This window comes from Phyllostomus discolor, chromosome 7, assembly GCF_004126475.2.
Source record: "Phyllostomus discolor isolate MPI-MPIP mPhyDis1 chromosome 7, mPhyDis1.pri.v3, whole genome shotgun sequence".
In the NCBI taxonomy this organism is placed as follows: Eukaryota; Metazoa; Chordata; class Mammalia; order Chiroptera; family Phyllostomidae; genus Phyllostomus; species Phyllostomus discolor.
Genome location: NC_040909.2, coordinates 136,383,277 through 136,402,088, shown reverse-complemented (window position 1 = coordinate 136,402,088; position 18,812 = coordinate 136,383,277). Strand labels below are relative to the sequence as shown.

At 62.1% G+C, this 18,812-nt stretch overlaps 1 protein-coding gene across 1 annotated transcript in view; it reads left to right on the top strand.

Moving 5' to 3' along the window:
* The window catches only part of FAM135B (family with sequence similarity 135 member B), a 143,670-nt gene that overhangs the window by 101,109 nt on the left and 23,749 nt on the right, over positions 1–18,812 (top strand). The window contains exons 5-7 of the mRNA XM_028533975.2: positions 2,162–2,232; positions 5,449–5,622; positions 7,743–7,869. Coding sequence (XP_028389776.1) covers positions 2,162–2,232; positions 5,449–5,622; positions 7,743–7,869 — 372 coding nt within the window. The remainder of the gene's footprint in view (positions 1–2,161; positions 2,233–5,448; positions 5,623–7,742; positions 7,870–18,812) is intronic.

Genomic DNA, 18,812 nt, shown 5'->3' with positions numbered 1-18,812 from the left:
GGCAGCCGCGGCGGAGAGGAGGCCGCTGCTGACCGGGTGCTTACAGGAGGGAGGGGCAGCGATCCCGTCTGTCGTGCCAGGCTTCGGAGAGTGGCTCTGCCACACCCAGCCTCCACGTCCTCCTTTGAAAGTGGGGACGGTACTTCTTAACTCACAGTTGTATGCATGTTCAACAGTATCCCGGGAGCTACACGGTGAGCCTTGTGTAGGTGCTGGCTCCCGGTGTTTTCACGACTCTGTGCAAAGCTGCTTCCGGATGCTGGAAAAAATGACCTTCGGAGGAAGGGGATATGTTTAATCAAGACGAGGCAGACTGACGGAAGGACCTGTGGACTGCATGTGAGTGTGTGAGCGTGTGTGTGTGCAATTGTGAACATGTGTGTTTGGAAGGCGGGGCAGGAAGCCAACAGCCAAATGTGAAATGAGTGGTTAGAGCAGCCGGTGACTTCACCCTGGAGCACCTTGAAGTGAAAGATTTCTTGAGACATCGGTGACGTCATCGCCGGGCTCCGCCCAGGACTGGCCCCCAGGTTCCGGCGGCGTGGCGGGCAGGTGCGGCGCTGGCGTGCACTGTGGACCTGGCTCAGCCGCCAGTGCGAGCTGCGAAGGGTGGGGGGGGCCACGCTTGGCCTGGCTCTCCCCCCCCAGGAAGTGGAGGCAGGAGGTTGCGGGGCTTGGGCTGTGTGTACAAAGCGAGCTTCCTGATTATGCAAAACAAAGCTAGGAGACGAAGTTATTCATAGCCTTCGGATCCACAGAATGTTAACTTTTAAATGCTTTTTTTCACAACAAATTTTAAAACACCGGGGACCTAAAGATAAATTCCACCCATATGTCTCTGCCCGAGCTATGCTTAACCAGGAACTTCTTTCCGAAGAGGCTTTTAGGTGAGAGATTTCCTTCCCGGTGGATGAGAGCATTCTGGCAAAGAAACGAACCCAAGAAGGGTGGGGGTGGAGAAGAGCTCTATTTATCCCTCAGGATACATGAATATTTTCCGCATGGCACGCTCTACCCCTGGAGCCGGGGACCCGGAAGGAACGGAGATGAGTCTCCCCTCACTGACACCGGCTGACTGGGACACGGGGCAACAGGAATGGCCGGGGGTTGTTGAGTTGTGGGGGTGGTGGTTGTGGTGCTTGTTTTTCTCCTCCCTCTCCTTCTCCCCCCCCCATAAGCTGAAACCCATACTAGAAATGTAACATTGCTTGATTTTTAAATGTTTGCAACTTTATGAGGGCTAAAAAACTGGTGTCTCCAGATGAAATTGGACTCTCACGCTTCCAGGTCATAAACCTGAAGCAAATTTAACAGGGAGCACTGAATGCCAAGGTCAAACACACCAGGGCTCTGCGCTTTGCAGGGGAGAGAGGAGGGCTCTGCCCGGGCTGGGACGGGGAGGAGCCGGGTGAGGTCTGGTGTTGAGCAAGCAGCTCCCTCTGGGGAGGGAGGTGACAGTGTTTCCTGTGGGGGCGGGGTAGCATCTACGAAAGGTACGTGTGCACCCGGCAGGTACAACAGACAGACAGATTCCTGTGCTAATTAGTGAAAACAGATATTTTTTGAAAGCTAAGAATAGATGCAGCCCTGGATAGGACATAAGATGCTGAGGTGTCTTGAAGAATAAATGGTGACGGGGACCGGCTCTCAGGACAAAGGATGGGCTTTCTCAGGATGCCGAGCCGCCGTGGGAAGTGACTTGCATGTCCCGAGAGCAGCTGCTTCTCTGCACCCCTGGGCCGCAGCGGGAGCAGGCGAGGGTGCCGGAGGGCAGAGGGGACCACGCCTCCGATGTCCCCACGTGGGGGCTGCGCTGGGTCACCGCACCCTGCTCGAAGCGACCCCAGATCACCTGTGGGCAGAAGGAGTCTCTCACAAGCCCGGCCACGTAGAAAAGGGGTCTCACTAGTGGTTTTCTGCAGGTTGGATTTCCCCCAAGTTGGAGTACATCCGTCCCTCCTGTTTTCCACGTAATGTAATACTCACAAACATCCTGTTCGATCAGAATTCCACGGAGCAGACGTGGAAATTCTGCTCCAGTCCTAAACCATTAACTTCGTGGCGAGATTCCCATTCTGAACTTCAGGAAAGGGACCGGCTGAACTTTTCACCTGGGCCTGACCTGGCCCCTGAGTTCCCTGGAACTTTGTCTGTCTCGCAGGTGGAAGAGGCCCTGAGTGAAGTCGACTTCCAGCTCAAGGTGGACCTGCACTTCACGGACAGCGAGCAGCAGTGAGTGTCCCCCAAAACCCTTGGATCGTGGTGTCACGTCCCCCCCCCCCCCGGGCCCTGGCCCTTCCCTCCCTGGGGGCCTCCTCATGGCCACGCGCCTCAGGACGCCCTCAGACAGGTGCCGACCCGCTGCTGCGGTGCCCCGTCCGCACCCACGGCTTCCCCAGGGGCGGGGGCTCAGCTCACCTGCGTGGTCAGTCACTCCAAACTCCGCACTTCAGGCACAGGGCACCCTGACTCCCGGCTTTCGGGGTCTGCACCTGCTCCTGCCTGGCCCCGCCACGCACTTCCAGCACGGTGTTCGTTAGGTTTTTAGATGCAGGCCTCTCTGAGCTGGCCCCCTCTGACTCAAGGCCCCTCCTGACTCAGAGGAGGGTCCGCTGACACCCCACGACTTGATTCAAATATCTGCTCTTGGGTCCCTGCCATCTGACACCGAAAATCTGTTTGCGCTCCTCTTTCCCGGACCTGCTTCCTTTGCACTTCTCCCGCAGGCTCCGCCTCCCTCCCTAGGGTCACTGGTAGAGCCAGAGCCCCTCCGGGATTCGGGGCGGTGGGGGAGGGGTGGGTAATAAATAAATAGTCCTTATTTCCAGGCATTGAGAAATCTGGTCAACTGTATGACCGGATCTCCAAACTCTCACCCAGTTCGTAGCTTCTTTTCATTGTCCTTGTCCCCTTGCTTCACCCCCCGGGCCCCAGGCTCTGTCTGGGGAGGGGACTCCCTGGGCAGCAGGCCGCTTGCCGTGTGTCCTTCCCGCCTCCCCACGGGGCAGTGCAGGCGGTGCAGGCCGGGCACGGCGGGGACGTGCAGATTGCACGGGCAGTGCTGGAGCCCACAGGCGCGCGTGCTGACGGGCTCTCCGCCCGGTGCAGAGGGAGGCGCCTGGTCCCTGGCGCTGCTCGCGGTGCTCCTTGGAGACGGCGCCCTCGGGCAGCCCTCCAGCTCCTCTCCTGCCGTTCCGTGCTGCCGCGGGGCCTCCCGTGGTTGGCGTGTTCACCCCTTGCAGGGAGCTCTTTCGTAAGATTCTTCTCCAGAGAACCCACATCTGGCCTTTGGGAAGTGAACCCCGGCCCTCCGACCCTCGCCGCCGGTGGGTGGGGTCCCCTCCCCTGCTCTGCGGCTCGGTCTTCTTTTGGCCGATGCGGCCGCCGCCCTCATCTTCCCTCCTGAGGGCGCTTGCGGGATCAGTCAGGCACCCAGGCCCAAGGGCCCCATTTCTAGGGCCTGCAGGGTGAGCTCACTTGAAGACCCCTCTCCTGAGGCTTAAGGTTCCGGGGGGCACTGCCCCTCCATTGGTTCTGCTGGCGGCATCACAGCACGCTCTGGCCACTCTGGGGGTTGATCTTCGATCCTGGTCTCCACAACGTCACCAGCAATAGGTCACCTTATCCCCTGGGGAGCGGGGAGTCGGGGGCCAGTGGGCCAGAACTGGCGGAATCGTCTCCCAGCTCCCCCGAAGCCCAGACTCCCTGTCGGAACTTGCCGCGCCCCCTTCTCCGGGACGGCCCATACCCGAGGTGTGTCTGATGGTCACAGGAGCTCCCACAGGGAGGAGAGTTGAGGAGGGGTCTGAGCCGTCAGAGACCAGACGGCAGTGCCCAGTGAGGACAGGCCTCTCTCTGCTGGTGTGCAGTCGGGGCCTCTGTCCGTGGTGCTGCCGGGCTGTCTGGGTGTGGCATCACCGAGTCCTCACTCCTGTGCGGACCCCCAGCCCCTCCGGCCGCCTGCTGGCCTCATCACTTCTGTCTGCCCCTTGGTGGGATGGTGGGTTCTTGAGAAGTCTCCTCTTCCCCCCTCGGTCCCCAGAACCGTCACTCTAGCACCCAGCGGAGCGCAGAGCCCTTCCAGACGGTGGCCGGTTCCTAACCTGCGGGCGCGGCAGCAGCGCCCCACCGGCGTTGTTCCCGTGTCCCCCCGAACCCTCTGGGCTTTCTCCCACCGTGCCCTGTGGGCTCCGAGCCACGGACACGTCCCTGCCCCTTCCGAAACCTCAGTAGCCCGATGTGTGCAGCGGGCTCACTGTAGACCCCGCCCCTTCCAGGTCTGTTGTGCCGAGGAAGGGAGACCATACCCACGCCAGCCCAAGGGCGTGGCCACCGCACGGCGTCTCCTCTCCACAACAGGAAGCACTTAATACCCGTCAGAGCAGGCCCCCGAGGAGTGTCAGGTTAGCTGAGAGGAACAGGGAGACGGCGGCTGCGGAAGAATCAAAAATGCCATATTTTCTCATAAACCGGGGTTCAGGATGACGAGGCATCCGCAGCGCGTCCCGGGTGTCGACGCCAGGCTTTGGCACGGCCCCCAGGCAGACGGCGGCTCAGAGCCACTGGGTCTGCGCGGGGAGGATGCAGAGGGGTATGGCACGCGGTGTCGGGGTGGAGGGGCTCTCCGGAGGGGCTCACCTCAGGGGCGGCGGGGAGCCTGACCCCCGGGGACATATCTCCATGTGCGCAGCCGCTTGGGGTTGTGACCCTGGCGCAGCGGATCGAGCCTAGGGCTGCTGCCAAGCGTTCTGCAGAGCGCAGGGCGGCACCCCCGCCGGCCACAGCACTATTCCGTCCCAGCGTCAGCGTCACCGGGGCGAGAGACCCTGCTCTTGTCTGGTCTCGCGTCACCACCGGCGGCTCTGCAGAGGCCTGGGGGCACGGTATCTCGGCGACTGTGAGTGACGCTGCAGCGAACGCAGGGTGCCTGTGTTCTTCCAGTCACTCCTTTCAATAAGCGAAAGTCTGATCAGCTCCTGCAGTTTGCCGCGTGCTGGGCTAGGCCTTGGGGCCGTGGAGATGACTTGGTCACCCTTCCCGGGGTTCAGGGGTAGGAGTGGAGTGGAAGGACGGACTCACGCAGGCAGCGCAGCACGGGACACCTGGCGGGAGATGCGGCGTGTGTGTGAGGGGGGCCAGGCAGGGGCCCTGTGGGGCTGGACCTGGACGGAGTCCAGGTTCCCTGCGGTCACCAACGGGGGTGTGGTGTCAGGGGCGGCCGACCCAACAGGGAGCAGCTGTGATGCCTGTCTTCCCTTCCCCAAGCCTCAGTTTCTCTACCTGCCTTTGGTGGGAAAAGCAGTGTCTCCCTTCGTCCGTGCAGGGGTTGGACAGGATGACCCGTGTGCAGTGGGTGGCCGGGGCCAGGCTGTCGTGCATGCCTGCCCGGACGAAGGCAGAAGTCACCTGCCGCCGCCACTCACGGGAGCTCACTCGCTTGCCTTCCAGGCTGAGGGACGTGGCGGGGGCCCCCGTGATCAGCAGCCGGACGCTTGGCTTGCACTTCCACCCGCGCAGGGGCCTGCACCACCAGGTCCCCGTCATGTTCGACTACTTCCACCTGTCGGTGATCACCGTGACCGTCCACGCAGCGCTGGTGGCCCTGCAGCAGCCCCTGGTCAGGTACGGCCACGCGGGCCCCGAGGCACGGCGGGGGGGCCCCTTTCTGTTCCGCCTCCGTGGGGGGTGCACGACAGGTACGGCGGTGGCCGGTGCTGACCAGCACAGGCCACAGCAGCCTGTCCCCAGCGGAGGGTCCGGCGCTGAGCCTCACTGAGGGGCAGGGGACAGGCGGGCGGGGGAGCCGAGGGCCCTAGGAGCCACGGGGACACAGGCCGGGAGCCCGGGACTGTAACCAGCACAGTACAGATCGGCCCTGGAGACATGGATTCTACGCCCAGCTTGGCTGTTCTCTCTCTCACTGCGCCTCGTCGGAGACGTCCCCTAATGCCCAGAGACAGCCACCTTCCTCTCGGAGACAGAGACACTAGTGGGTCCTGTCCCCTGAAGGTGTTAGTGGCCAGGCCGGAGTGGGGCTCAGCACCACCCCTAACCCCCCGCCCGCCCCCGCAGCCCGGCCGGGGCAGGAATTCACCCTCAGGGGGCGGCCCCTCCAGGGCAGGGCTAAGAACAGAGCCGTCCCCTGCGCGTGCTCTCTCTCTCCTCGGGAAGCCTGACTGTGCCTCCGCTCACCGCGGCTGGGACCGAGGGGGAGCCTGGACAGCAGAGGTGGAAATGCCTGTCAGACAGGCCGGGCTCTGGTTTCCTAGCGAAGCCGTTTGCGAGGCGCCAGCTCAGCCCCGCCAGAGGGAAGCAGGTGTGAAAGGAAAACTTAACCTCGAAAGAACCTTCCCTCCCCCGGAGCAGACTGAGGAGAAGTATCCCACTGTTAACCCTCCCGGGGTTTCAGTCAGGAGGGATTCGGACGCACTGGAAAATCTCCGCTAGACCGCGCCTTGGCCAGATAACGCGTCTTCTTAGTTACTCATGTGCAGTGTGGCCCCCGAATGTGCTGCGTGCATCGCTGCTCAGATACATTCTGTGTGGCTTCTGGAACGTTCCTCCCAGCCAAGCTGGACACTTGCTTCTAGTCTCAGTTAGAAACAAATCAGATCAACAAGAGCTGTATGAATGTAATAATGACTACGTTATTCACGTGGATTGTGTTATGTGCGTGATACTCCGATAGGAGGTGCCCGCATTTGTTGAGTCGTCACGGTTCGCCAGACGCGGGGCTGAAAGCTGAGCTTGCCTGACCTCGAGAAACCCTTGCGGCCCCCCCGAAGGGACAGAGACATGAGGACATTTAGAAACTGTGCCCGTGTCCCAGGGCGGACGGGGGCCACTGCGGGGGCCGAGCCCTGGCCCGTGGGGTTCACGGGCTGCCCCTTGACCACCCGGCCATGCTGTCCTCAAGTGACAGCTGTGTCTAGCCGTCCTGTCCCCCCCGTTTGGCTCACGCACCGTTCTGTGCCCGCTGGCCTGGGTTTGCCCCCGTCCTGGTGCACCTGCCGCTCTCCAGACCAGGCCATGTTGACGGTGAGGGTCCCCCCCGCCTCCACGATCCTGCCTCCGTGGCACCGACTCGCTGCCTGGCGTGTGGCGCGAGCCTCTGCAGGAACGTGTGAGTGAGTGGAGTCAGCAGACGCAGAGTGGATCAGAACCCTCCCCGAGGTTTCCACCTGCGCTCGAGAGGCCGCCGTCTGAGGCTGCTGCTTATCTCTCACGCCTTTGCCCTGGGAGACTCGGGACCTGCCTGGGGAATAAGGCGAGTCTGCCCGTAGCGTTTACCCTCTGAGGCGATGACCACCGGGACCCTTAGTAGAAGAGACGGGAAGAAAGAGGAACCGAGTGCGGGGGGACTTTGTCCACGTGTCGACTGATGAGAGCCAGAAAGGTCAAGCGGGCGGCCATACACCCAAAGGAGATAAGTTCAGGTCATCTTGCCAGTGACCCCAGTCCCCCTCGGGGCTGCCTTGGATGGCCGCTGTCCCGCCAGGTCAGCTGATCTCGGTGGTGACGTACAGGGACTGGACAGGGTCTGTTCTTGTGTGGGGGGCACATGACCGTGTCTCCAGCCACCATGGACACCGCGGACGGCGGTCCCTGACACCCATGGCCCTACTGCAACTACCCCCCTACGGGGTCTCTGTGGTCGGCCCTCCACCCCCCAAGGGGGCTGACGTGGCGACGCCGTCACCCCGTGTACATCCCGTCTCCCCCCTCCGTTCTCTCCTCTGCAGCTTCACCCGCCCGGGAAGGGGCTCCTGGCTCGGGAAGGGCGGCCCGGACGCGGGGCCGGAGCAGTCGAGCCTTTCCCTGGAGAACCTGGTCTTCGGAGCCGGGTACTGCAAGCCGACTTCCTCGGAGGTAACGCCCGAGGGGGCGGGGCGCCGCGGGTCCCGTGAGAGTCCAGCGTTATTCAGTGTCCCGCTTAGAGGTTCCTCGCTCCGTGTGTGTCTCTCCCTGTCATTGACCCATCCGTTCGCTGCTGCGATTTCATCAGACCCATCCCGAAGGCCAGGCCTTGGGGCCAGCGCCGGCGGGGAAAGGGTCTTCTTACAGTGTCTCTTCCACGTGGCCCCTTGAAGGGCGTGGTTCTCTGGGGGTCACGGGCCTGTCGTGCAGGGCTTCCCCCCGTGCACGTGGTCGCCTTGGAAGCTGGGCGGACCCCAGCCGGCTTCGAAATCTGGCTGCGAGTCTCGTTGGCTCATATCCCTGAGCTTCGGTTTCCCCACCTGCAGAGCGGGGTTGCTGACACTCAGGGCCCTCCCGGGGTCATAGCGACGGGCGTGGGGCCAGTGATTAATGCCACTGTGTGAGTCGTGCTCACGTGCAAGGCTGGGCGGAGACGGAGTGGAGCCACGTGGACTTTCTGTCCTGTCCCCGCAGACAGAGTGTGGTGGAGGGACAGACAGGGGTCTCCAGGGACGTGGGTGTGCCCAGGGGACTGTTCAGAGCCCCTCGGCCTGGTGCGGGATGGCGGGCGGGGGGTCCCTGCCTCTCAGCTGAGGAGGCAGAGCGTGACCCGGCCACATCGGCGCCTCTGAGACTGTGGCCACGGGGCACGCAGGGAGACGGTTCTGGCCACAGAGTCCCACTGCGTGGAACACGGTGTGACGTGGGGGGGGGACTCCTTCACCCTCGTCGGGACTCAGGCTCCTCCACTCCCAGACGGGTGGCACCTGCGTCTCGGAGAGGGTTTCGGGAGTTAATATGTGTAAAAACGGCACAGAAATAGATTCCTACCAGGCAGGGGATGCAGTAGCGTCTTTGTTAAATAATCTTCTTCTTGGCTGTTCTTGGGGCTGTGTGTCAAAGAAGACATCCGTGTCTTCTGCCGGCGTCGGATGAAAGGGCTTGTTTGTGGGCACTCAGCTGCAAGCGTGCTCTTGGAGCTCTGCTCACGGGCGTATCTTCAGGACATGTTTCTCTCCCGCGCACCCCGCCCCCCATCTGGACCCCTTCCGGACCCCATCCAATGCCGAGGGCTCCGTGCGGCGCCCACCCCTCCTTCCCACCGGGCGAGGGCAGCCAGGCAAAGAATACACCCCCTCCCCACTGCACCGCCCCTGCCAGCCCTGCGGGCTCTGCCCCCAAATCCCCCAGAAGCCCCACGCACCAGCGAATCCCCCCGGAATCCCCTGGAGTCCGAGCAGGCTGCAGCCTCAGCTCAGGGGCTGGAGAGCAGGTGCTCCCTGCACAACAAGGCTCTCCGTGCAGAGGCGTCTGCGGAAACTCGCGTCTCAGAGCAAAGTGAGCTGACCGGCCGGACGAGTCACAGAGCACGGGGAGGAGAGGGGCGCGGTGACGTGCCAAGTCCCTGCGTCCCTGCGTCGTCAGCCCCGCTCCCCCCGGAGCCCCTTTCCCGGGCTTCGGAGTCAGAGTCGGAGTGAGGGCTTGCGTCTCTCCCGATCGGGGCCAGCAGCTCGGCCCCGGGGGAATCACTTCTTCCGTCCGACTCGCGGCTTGTCTGTGGAGAGGGGCACCGGTGCCGCCCGGCGGGGCGGCTGGGATCAGAGGAGTAAGCGCATGAAAGCCCGGAGCTTACGGCCGGGCATCAAAGTGCTCCGTAAAACCCTCTGCTAGCGTTATGTTTCTTCTGGCGGATCCACGTACTTACATCGAATAATAATTCAATCGAACGTTGCTCCGAGGGCCCCAGTGTGGCTGCGCGGGCCGGAAGCCAAGGGAAGGGACTCCAGTGTGATTCTGTTCTTGGCTTCAGCGCCAGCCTGAACCTGCTGTGTGACCCTGCGTGGGACGCATGCCCTCTCTGGGCGTCAGTTTCCCATCGTGTGGGAGGAGGACTGCGTGAGGGTGTCCCGGAGGCCGCTCTGCTGCTGGTCCTGCGGCAGCTCTGACCCTGCCTGGACAGCGGGGGGCGCTCCACAGCTGCTCGCTGAGTGAGTCCCGATTCTCCGGAGAATCGGAGCGGGTGGCAGGTGCGTGCAGGCAGACACACACGTGTCCGAGAGAGGTGAACTCACTCTAAGGAGTCTCCTCATGCGACAGCTGAGGCCGGACCCCCCAAACCGCAGGGTAGATCGGCAGGCTGCAGACCTGATGCCGACCGCCTCAGGTCTCCTTGGTGCACACCCGCGCTGCTCCCGGGTGCGCTGTTGATGCCCGGGAACCTTGTCCCCCCTGGTGCTCCTTCTGCAGGCAGACAGATGGACGCAGAGGGGTTCAGCCAGGTCCCCGCAGTCATGCGGCCAGGCAGCGACCAGGCTGGGGTGTGGACTTCGTCGGCCTGCGATGCTTCCTCCCCACCCCCATCGTTGGCCACGAGGCCGACGGTTAACCCAGCAGGGACGCGGGCTCTTCTGCTCTGCCCGGTGGTGCCGACGACTCACCTGTGTGCGCCTGGCTTGGGGCACGGGGCACACCCTCGGGAGACCGTCGTTGAGTGAACAAGGGTCAGAGCCCGGGGCCCGAGCACCTCTGAGGGCAGGAGATGGACACCCTCGCAGGCTGACTGTGCAGGTGAAGGGATCCCCAGCGGGTCCGTTGCTGGCCCTGGGGCTTTGCTGGCCTGCAGAGATCCCTGAGGCTCCGCTGGGGGTGTGGCACGCAGCCGGGGCAGGTGGCTCTGTCGGGGAGCAACTCGGCAGCAGCCACCGCAGGGAAACATCTCCGTCCTCGGCTTGGCCTGGAAGAGGGCCTCCCAGATGCAGGAGACGGTGCAGGCTGCCGCTCTGGGGCCGTCTCCTGTGTAAGTCAAGCTGCGTGGGACTGAGGGCAGCACCTGCCTCGAAGGGACTGACGCTCACTTCACACACTTCCACGGGGCGCTTGGCTTCCACGCTGAGCCTCGGACCGTGGCAGCCCCCTCTTGCTGACGGGAGGCGTGGCTCTGGCAGGGCGAGGTGAAGTGGGGGAAACTGAGGCACAGAGCTAGCTCCTGGGCAGACATCTCCCGTCTCCCAGGCATGCCCCCCTTCTCACTCTCCCCTCTGGTTTTATCGGGGGCTTTGCACTTTGTCCGTGCTCTACACACACCTGTGCTTGTTGTCGTCGACACTTCGTCCCCTTCACGAAGGTGTTGAGTCACGTGGGAGAGACTCAGACCCTCATCAGAGCCTTTGGCACGCTGTGCTGTGTGGCTGCCTCTGGACACCGGTGTCTCCGCAGGTTTGTTTACTGAGCACGCGCTTACGGAGCGCCTAAGGTGTCTCAGGCTCTGTGCAAGGAGCTAGAGACACAGAATTGACAGAATGGCATCCTCGGGCCCCACCTGGGGGCGTCTCCATTTCCACCTGGGGGCGTCTCCATTTCCGCATTCCCACCGTCGCTGACAGGCTGTAGGTGCCCAGGCAGCGCTGGGGGCACAGGTGCGGTGAGATGCTGCAGCGTTAGGTTCTCGCGTCTGCGTGAGGGCTGACCGTAGCCGGCCCAGAGCCCAGGGCTCACGACACCGTCAGAGGCCAGCTGGACTTTAGTTGTGTTCCAAGTCAGAACAAAATTGGTTCTCCTGGCTGGCGTAGCTCAGTGGATTGAGCGCGGGCTGCGAACCAAAGTGTCGCAGGTTCGATTCCCAGCCAGGGCACATGCCTGGGTTGCAGGCCATGACCCCCAGCAACCGCACATGGATGTTTCTCTCTCTCTATCTCCCTCCCTTCCCTCTCTGAAAATAAATAAATAAAATCTTTTAAAAAATTGGTTCTGATCCAGTTTGGATTATCTTCATCTTTATATCAACACAGCCATACAAATATAAGTTTAAATCTTTTTAGTTATTTTTATATTATATTTCATTGATGATGCTGTGACAGGGGTCCCAATATTCCCCCCTGTGTCCCCCTCAACTCGGCACCCCTCACTTCCTCGGGGAACCCCCACACCGGTGTCTGTGCCCCCAGCAGTCATAATCTGGCTCTGGGAGCAGCGATCATGTCTCCTCGTTTTTGTGTCCTGGTCACGGACGTGAGGAGGGAGCACAGCCTGGGGGGCTGGGTGCGTCTTCGCTGACGGGCCCTGTTCTGTGCCTCGGGGTGTTCAGCAGCATTCCGGGTGCCCACCCAGTGGATGCCAGTAGCTCCTCCCACTCAGCCGTGATGGTCGTCGCTGTGCTGGGGCTGGAGGCTGCGCTGCCCATGGCTTGTTCAGGGAGCGGCGACGAGGAGCAGGGGAGCGCGGAGAAGACCCGGCTGTCCGTGCGTCACACCGGGAGAGCAGCCGGGAAGGTCTGTGCAGAAGTACGGCGATGGGCAGACCTGGGAAAAAGCCTGTTTCTTCTTGAACACGCACGTTAAGATGGCCAGGTCCCAGGAAAACGTCTCAGCTGAGTCAAGTGACGGCGGCCCTGGGCAGAAACCGGATTAACGTCTCAAGTCTCCTCCGTATCGACCCAGAGAGTTTCAAGCCAGCCTCCATCTCGTTTACGGAGAGAGGCCCAGAAGCAAAAAAAAAAAAAAAAATCAAAGAAATGAAACAGATTGAAGAGCACGTAGCAGAGACCAGAAACAGAGGGGTTAGCTGCATGCCCAGTCTGGCCGTATCGACAAAACCGCGAGCTTCGACTTCGAGACCACTGGGGAGTGACCCCGACACCTGGCCCTCCCCTGCCAGAGAGCCAGGAGTGGGCTTCGCCTGTGTGTCCCCAGGGCCGTACTCCCCACTGTCCCCCTCCCCCTCCCCCTCCCGGAAGGCAGGCCCAGGGACCACAGGCCCCGTGGATCAGGGGGAGGGACCCAGGAGACCCAACCAGCAGCAGAACCTGGCCCCAGGGAAGAAGCCCTTCCCCCGCCCAGCACAGCGGGATTTCCGGTGGCGGCAGACCTGCGGCTGCCCTGGGTCCCCGTTCTCCTCCCCTCCCCAGGGGGGTATCCACGCCAGCCCCCCTCCCGTTCCTTCCCTGGTGCGCCGGGTAGGACAGTTCGCTTACAGCCATAGGAGCCATGCTGGGCCGAGAGGAGCCACATCCGGACGGAGCGCTAACCCGCCTCCAGGTCCTCAGAAATCTTGCAGCTGGAATAGGACACCGTGAGCGCAGGAGAGAGCTCCCCTCGCGGGAGGCTGTTCTGGGTGGGGGACAGAGAGAGAAGCGTGGGCGATCGGAGTGGCGGTGGTGGTGGCAGAGACTGGCCGGATGCGCCCCAGCCCCGCGTCCTGTGAACAGGCACAGTGGAAGGCACGTCTCCTAGCCCCCCAGCCCCCCAGCCCCCCAGCCTCCCAGCCTCCCGTGCAGTTAGTCCGGGGCCACGGGTCGGGCCCCAGCCCGTGGGATACACAGGGCTCGTTCCTTAACAGTGGTTTGCGGGAGGCTCCAGACTGTCCGTCCCTCTGCGCGGTGGCTCAGAGAACGCTAGCGCTGAGAGGGCCACAGGTGGGAGGGTCCCTGGGTCCCTGCTCCTAGGACGGGCCCCCAGACTACTGACCCCCAGTGTGCCCTTTGCAGGGACGGAGACCTAGCTCCCGTGGTGTGTGCCCTGAGTGTGCAGGGTTATTTGTCACCTGTAGCCCGGCTTTCCTCTCCTCTTCCTCCTCTCTCCCCATGTCTTGCCCCGGATTAGAGGCACACGAACGTTTCAGAGGAAGGAAGGGAAACTCAGAGAGACAGCTGAGAAAGGCTGGCGTCGCTGTCACCCGCCCCCCCCCCCCCCCCCCTGGCCCCCGAAGCTGGCTCGGGGGACTCTGTCACGGAGCTCGGGCTGTCAAAGTTCCCTTGTCAAACACCGCTCTGCCCACCGCCGACACGAGTCTGTGGAGCCTCCCCGCTTCCTGGCTCGGATGTGTTTGTCAACATGGATGTAGCTGTCGCAAGTCCAGCAGATTGGCACTGTGCGGTAGCTCCGACGGCGGTGACATGACGGCGGTGACAGGCAGGCAGGGAGAGTCTTTCCCTGGCGCTGCCCTGAAGCTGGGGACGGCGCGGTCGGTGTCGGCCAGGAGCGCACAGCGGGGCCTCCCAGGGAGCCTCGGATGACCTCACGCGTGTCTGCGCCCCGTTTCGAGGGTCCGGTTTAGCCCGGCTGGCGTGAGGACCTGGAGGAGGGGGCGAAGGAGGAGAGAAGGGGGTACATCTGTAACAGTGTCAACATCAAAAAAAAAGGAAATAAAAAGAAAGGAGAATTATAAAAGCCCCCCCGCCCCCCACCGGTGATTCCCTCTACCCCTTCCCTGGGGAGGTCTCCGGGAGTGGACCCACAGGCTCCGACTTGGGAGCTGGGCGCACACGGGCCCACGCCCGGACCCTCTGCCCGAGTGCTCGAGTGCAGCGCCTTTCTGAGCTGGAGAGCACGCACACGTGAAATACCGGGTGTGGAGTCCAGGCTCGGGCCGGCTCCACCAGGGCACGCTCCGTGTCCGTGCGGAAGGCAGCGGGAGCTCTCCCCGCGGTGCCTCTGCGTGTCCCGCCGGGCTCGCTGACTCCAGGTTTCTTCCTCCAGAGCCCTCCAGCTGCCCACCCCCTGACCCCGGGGCGGCCTAGGAGTCCCTGCCCTGGGCCCCACGTGGCTCCTGCTCACTCTTCTCACTGACCCTGCGCATTTCACTGTCGCTGCTTGTTTCCCAGCTGCTCTCTCACCAGACTCCGAGCTCCTAGACCGGGGGCAGTAACTAGCCCCACGGTGCAGTTTCAGACCAGCAGGGGCCCCGGACGTGGGCCCCGGACGTGGGCCCCAGCTGGGCGGCCGTCACCACCTGGCTCCCGATGCTCCCTGTGCTGTGTCCTGTTTAGTGCCCCCGATCGCCCCCTGAGCTGAGCACCACCTGCATCTTGGACATAAGGAAACGGAGGCTTGGAGAGCTGGATGGACTGGGCCCGGGTCCCACTGTGGACAGTGGGGAGGAGGAGCCAGGGTGGCAGGCTCCAACACCTGCGGGCCTGATTTCAGGTCGGCACACGGCGGGAAAGAGCCCCAAGTTGCCGGCACCAGCCTCCCACGGTGCACGCCCTGTCCACCCCTCGCCCCACCCCACCTGCACCCTGTATGGATCGCTCCTTCCTCCCGAACACGGCAGGAGGGCTCCCTGACTGGTCCGTGCTCCTGACCGCTCCATCTCAGCCAATGCAAACCGCCGCCTGCTCGTGATGATTCACCGAGTGGCCCAGGACTGGGCGTGGGCTGCTGAAAGGGTCCCTGTGTTTCCCGTCCTGGACTCGGAGGAGATGATCCAGACTTAAATCGGACTCTGCCACGGACCAGCTTTTGTGCTGGAGTGTGAGTCAGTGACGCAGCAGTAACACACGCTGTTGTGACAGGCGGGTCACCAGGCTGCCTCCGTGGTGGAAGCCGCCAGGGGCAGGATCCAGGCTCGGTGGCTCTGGAGACTACAGGGGGGCTGGCTCCTGGGGTCCTGCCCCCAAAACCTCGGCCTGTCCTCCCCATCCGCGTCCTTTCCTCACCGAAAAACTCGCAGGATGGAAGGAGCATTCCAACCCCACGCTCCCTGTCTCCGGTGCTATGCATAATTGAATATATTTGATAGTTTCTATTGTCTTGAAAAATCAGATTACAAATATTGAAATAATAAAAGATCCATCAAAGCGCCGTGGTGCAATATTACCTCCCGTTCCCATGGAAACCAAATCACTCGCGTTCAGCGGGGTGATTATTAACGGCGTTTGCCGCGCCCGCGTGTCGGGCCGGCGCGGCGGCGTGCACCAGCGTTCGGCATCACCGGCAGCGTGCTCGCGGCTCACCACAGCTGATGTGTGTCGTGGGGATTTCAGAAATGGTTGCGTTTTCTGGTTTGGTTCGATTTAATTTTTCGAAGGGCACGTCGCCAGCGTCAGTGAGAAGTTCCTTGGCTGTGTCGCTCAGTCTATTCTGTGTGTGTGTGTGTGTGTGTGTGTGTGCGTGCACGCGCCCGTGTGCTTTAGGGCCAGGGCACTGAAGGGGTGGGACAGGATCTCCGGAGTGTAGGCCGGTGGCGGTGGCAAACCCCAGGACGCAGAAATGCAGTACGCAGGAAGCAGAGCGGAGGAGGGGGGTTTACTGAGCACCTACTACGTGCTGTGCCCAGTGCTCGCTTTTGGCAAGCTTGATCTCTTCCGAGTCTCCTGACGTCCTTGAACGTTTCTAAGTAGGAGACCCGCTCTGCACGTGAGGAAACTGAGAATCTGGGAGCCCAGGCATCCTTCCTCATCACTGTTACTCGGACCAGAATCCTAACCCGGCTCTAGATGGTTCCGAAGAGAGGGCTCTCTCCTGTGCACTGTGTTTGCACGCACTGAAACCGTGCTTCCCAGCAGAACACACGCCCCTCACAGCCGTGCTCACGGTTCGTAGGTTTTAGTGTGATTGGCACAGGGTCAATACCGAGCTAACTTTTCCCTTCCCCTGTTTTTATCGGTCTCATTGATTTCAGTGCCATCACAGTCAGAAGTAACAGGAGGGGGGTGACTGCTAGTTTTGCCCGTGGGCTGGCACACTCCCGTCCATCCACCCCGCCCCTTCTGTGCGGTGCCCGCTCCGTGCGGCCTGCCAGTGGGTCCCGGCCCCGAGGAGCCTGGCTTCCTCTCTGAGTCCATCCACCACCACCCGCCCCCCACAGCCCCCAGGTCCCTCCCGTGTCTCTCCGCCTCTTGCTTTCACCGTTCTCTAGCTCCAATCCACACACAACAGCTTATCGGGGAGAGAACCTGCCTCCGTGTTTGACTCTCTGTGAGCTAGAATCCTGCCCCCAGAGATGCCCCTGCCGGAGCAGCGAGCCCACTCGTACAGAACCACAGCCCTGGAAAACAAGAGCAGCACAGCAAAGTGAAGACAGCACGGCGACCCGAGCCGTCCTCTCCTCCTCTCCCCCTCGCGCCCGCCTCCCCTCCCCCCTGAGCGTGACCTCATGGTGTGGGGACATGAGGTGACAGGCTCCTGACGCTCCAGCGGTATCAGTACAGACAATAGAATTCACTGGAACAGTGAGCATAGTAATAAGCACCGTTTCACTCAGTGTAGCTACGACTCACAGAGTGGCTGTACAGTGCACCCAGCATCAAAGAGGCAGTGATTTATGACATAGCTGCATCTTGTCAACTGTCGTGTACGGTGGGTGGCATCTCCCTCCCACGTGGAGTGGTGCCCGTGGGCCCGTGGTCCCTGCCCGCGGTCTCCGAGCCTGCCATCTGCAAAGCAGCGTCCCCGTCCGGGTGGGCCCCGACGACAGCGGGGCCTGCGCCCGCCTCTCCCCGCCCACCGTCTCTCGCAGCTTTAAGACATCCCACGTAGCGACGGCCGGGCGGTCTGGACCAGACGCGCTCCCCCTGTGACACCGGAGAACAGTGACGCCTTTCCTTCAGGCGCAGCCTCCCTGCGAGTGAGACGGTAAAAATAAAGACGTTCGTCGGGAGATGTTTGGGGTTTTATGATGATCTGACAACAAATTTGTTTGTTCCGTTTGAGTGGTGGAGTGTTCCTAATTAAATATTTAGAATCCAATTTGCCAACTGCTCGCAACTTCCCGAGCGCTGCGTGCGGCCGGGGGAATCCCTCTAACGAGGAGCCGATGGAGTGGAGCGCCCCAGGGAGGGAGGGCGGGCTGGCGCGGGTGCTGCCGCTGCAGACGTCCGGGCAGAGGGGGTCGGCCTTTTCACGTGGGGGGGGGGGTCAGAGCCTCCTCGCTGAGGTCAAAGGGTCTGCTGTCTGCAGAGCCCTGGTGCCAGCAGACGCGGGAACCGGCCTGTTCACGGCCTTTGGAGGCTCTGCCACAGTACCGACAAGCGGGGGGCGGGCCCCTGGGCTAGGAAGACTGCAGGGAAATGGGGTGCCGGCCCCCCCAATGTCCCCTTCCTCTACCGCGATCTCTGCAGCTCAGAGAAGAAGGAGCAGTGTTGGTGTAGTGTGGGTGTCGGCGTGACGGCTGTGTCCTCACTCCACTGGCTGGGCCCTCCGCCCTGGCCCCTCTGTGCGTTTTAGAACTCTGTCACCTGGCCCCCCACACCTGCAGACGGGCTGGCGCGCCCCTCGCCTGTATCCCCACAGTGCGGTCTCCCAGGCTTTGCCCAGCGCTCCTTCTTTGCCAGACACTCTGCTAAGCATAGCGCCTCCCTCACGTTACCTGTTCAGCTCCCACGTTGCTCGTGGGTCTTGCTGTTCTTCTTCCTGCTTCACCAGTGGTCACAAACACACAGGGGGCTGTACGCCACGGAGAAGGTGCTCCCGCACCCAACAGAGGATCACCAGCTGACGGGCAGTCGGCAGGTGCCGACCGGCGTGGAAACCGAGTCAGGCGCCCTCGCCGCGGTGAAGAACAGAAGTGCTGCCGCCTTGGTAGCCCTGCGTCTAACACGTGATCTCGGACCCGGAGGCAAACACAGCTGTGAACACAGCGACACTAGATCCCGATGTGACCATCGACACCATCCAAACTTCACTTAAAATGCGTTCAGGTTATTTTTGGTCTATTAATGTTGGTAAACACTGGTTTGTAGCAAAGTCTTGATTCTTGACACCCTGGGAGGCTGACCCCTCTGTCTCATCGTCCGTAACGTCAGGCGGAGCTGACACACGCTTCACGAGAGCTGATCGGAAAGTCCGAAGCAAGCAGTGATTTATTGTGCAAAACACTCTCCTTTTGATTTTGCGATGATGACGATCGTGCCGATAACAACCAGACGTGCCTGAAGCTGGCTTCACAGAGACCAGGACGCTCTAATACCACCATCTCGATGCCGCGGGCCCCCGCCTGCCCTGATCATCTCTCGGAGCAGACTGGCCTGTTTCCCTCGGGGGTCGGGAGCGCCAGGGTTCACGGAGCGTCCGATAACGGGGGCAGGCACCGGCCGCAGTTAGGAGTGCGGACTCTGGAGTCAGGCGCATCTCACTGCAGTCACAGCTCTGCCCTGGACGGACTCTGACTTTGACATTGAC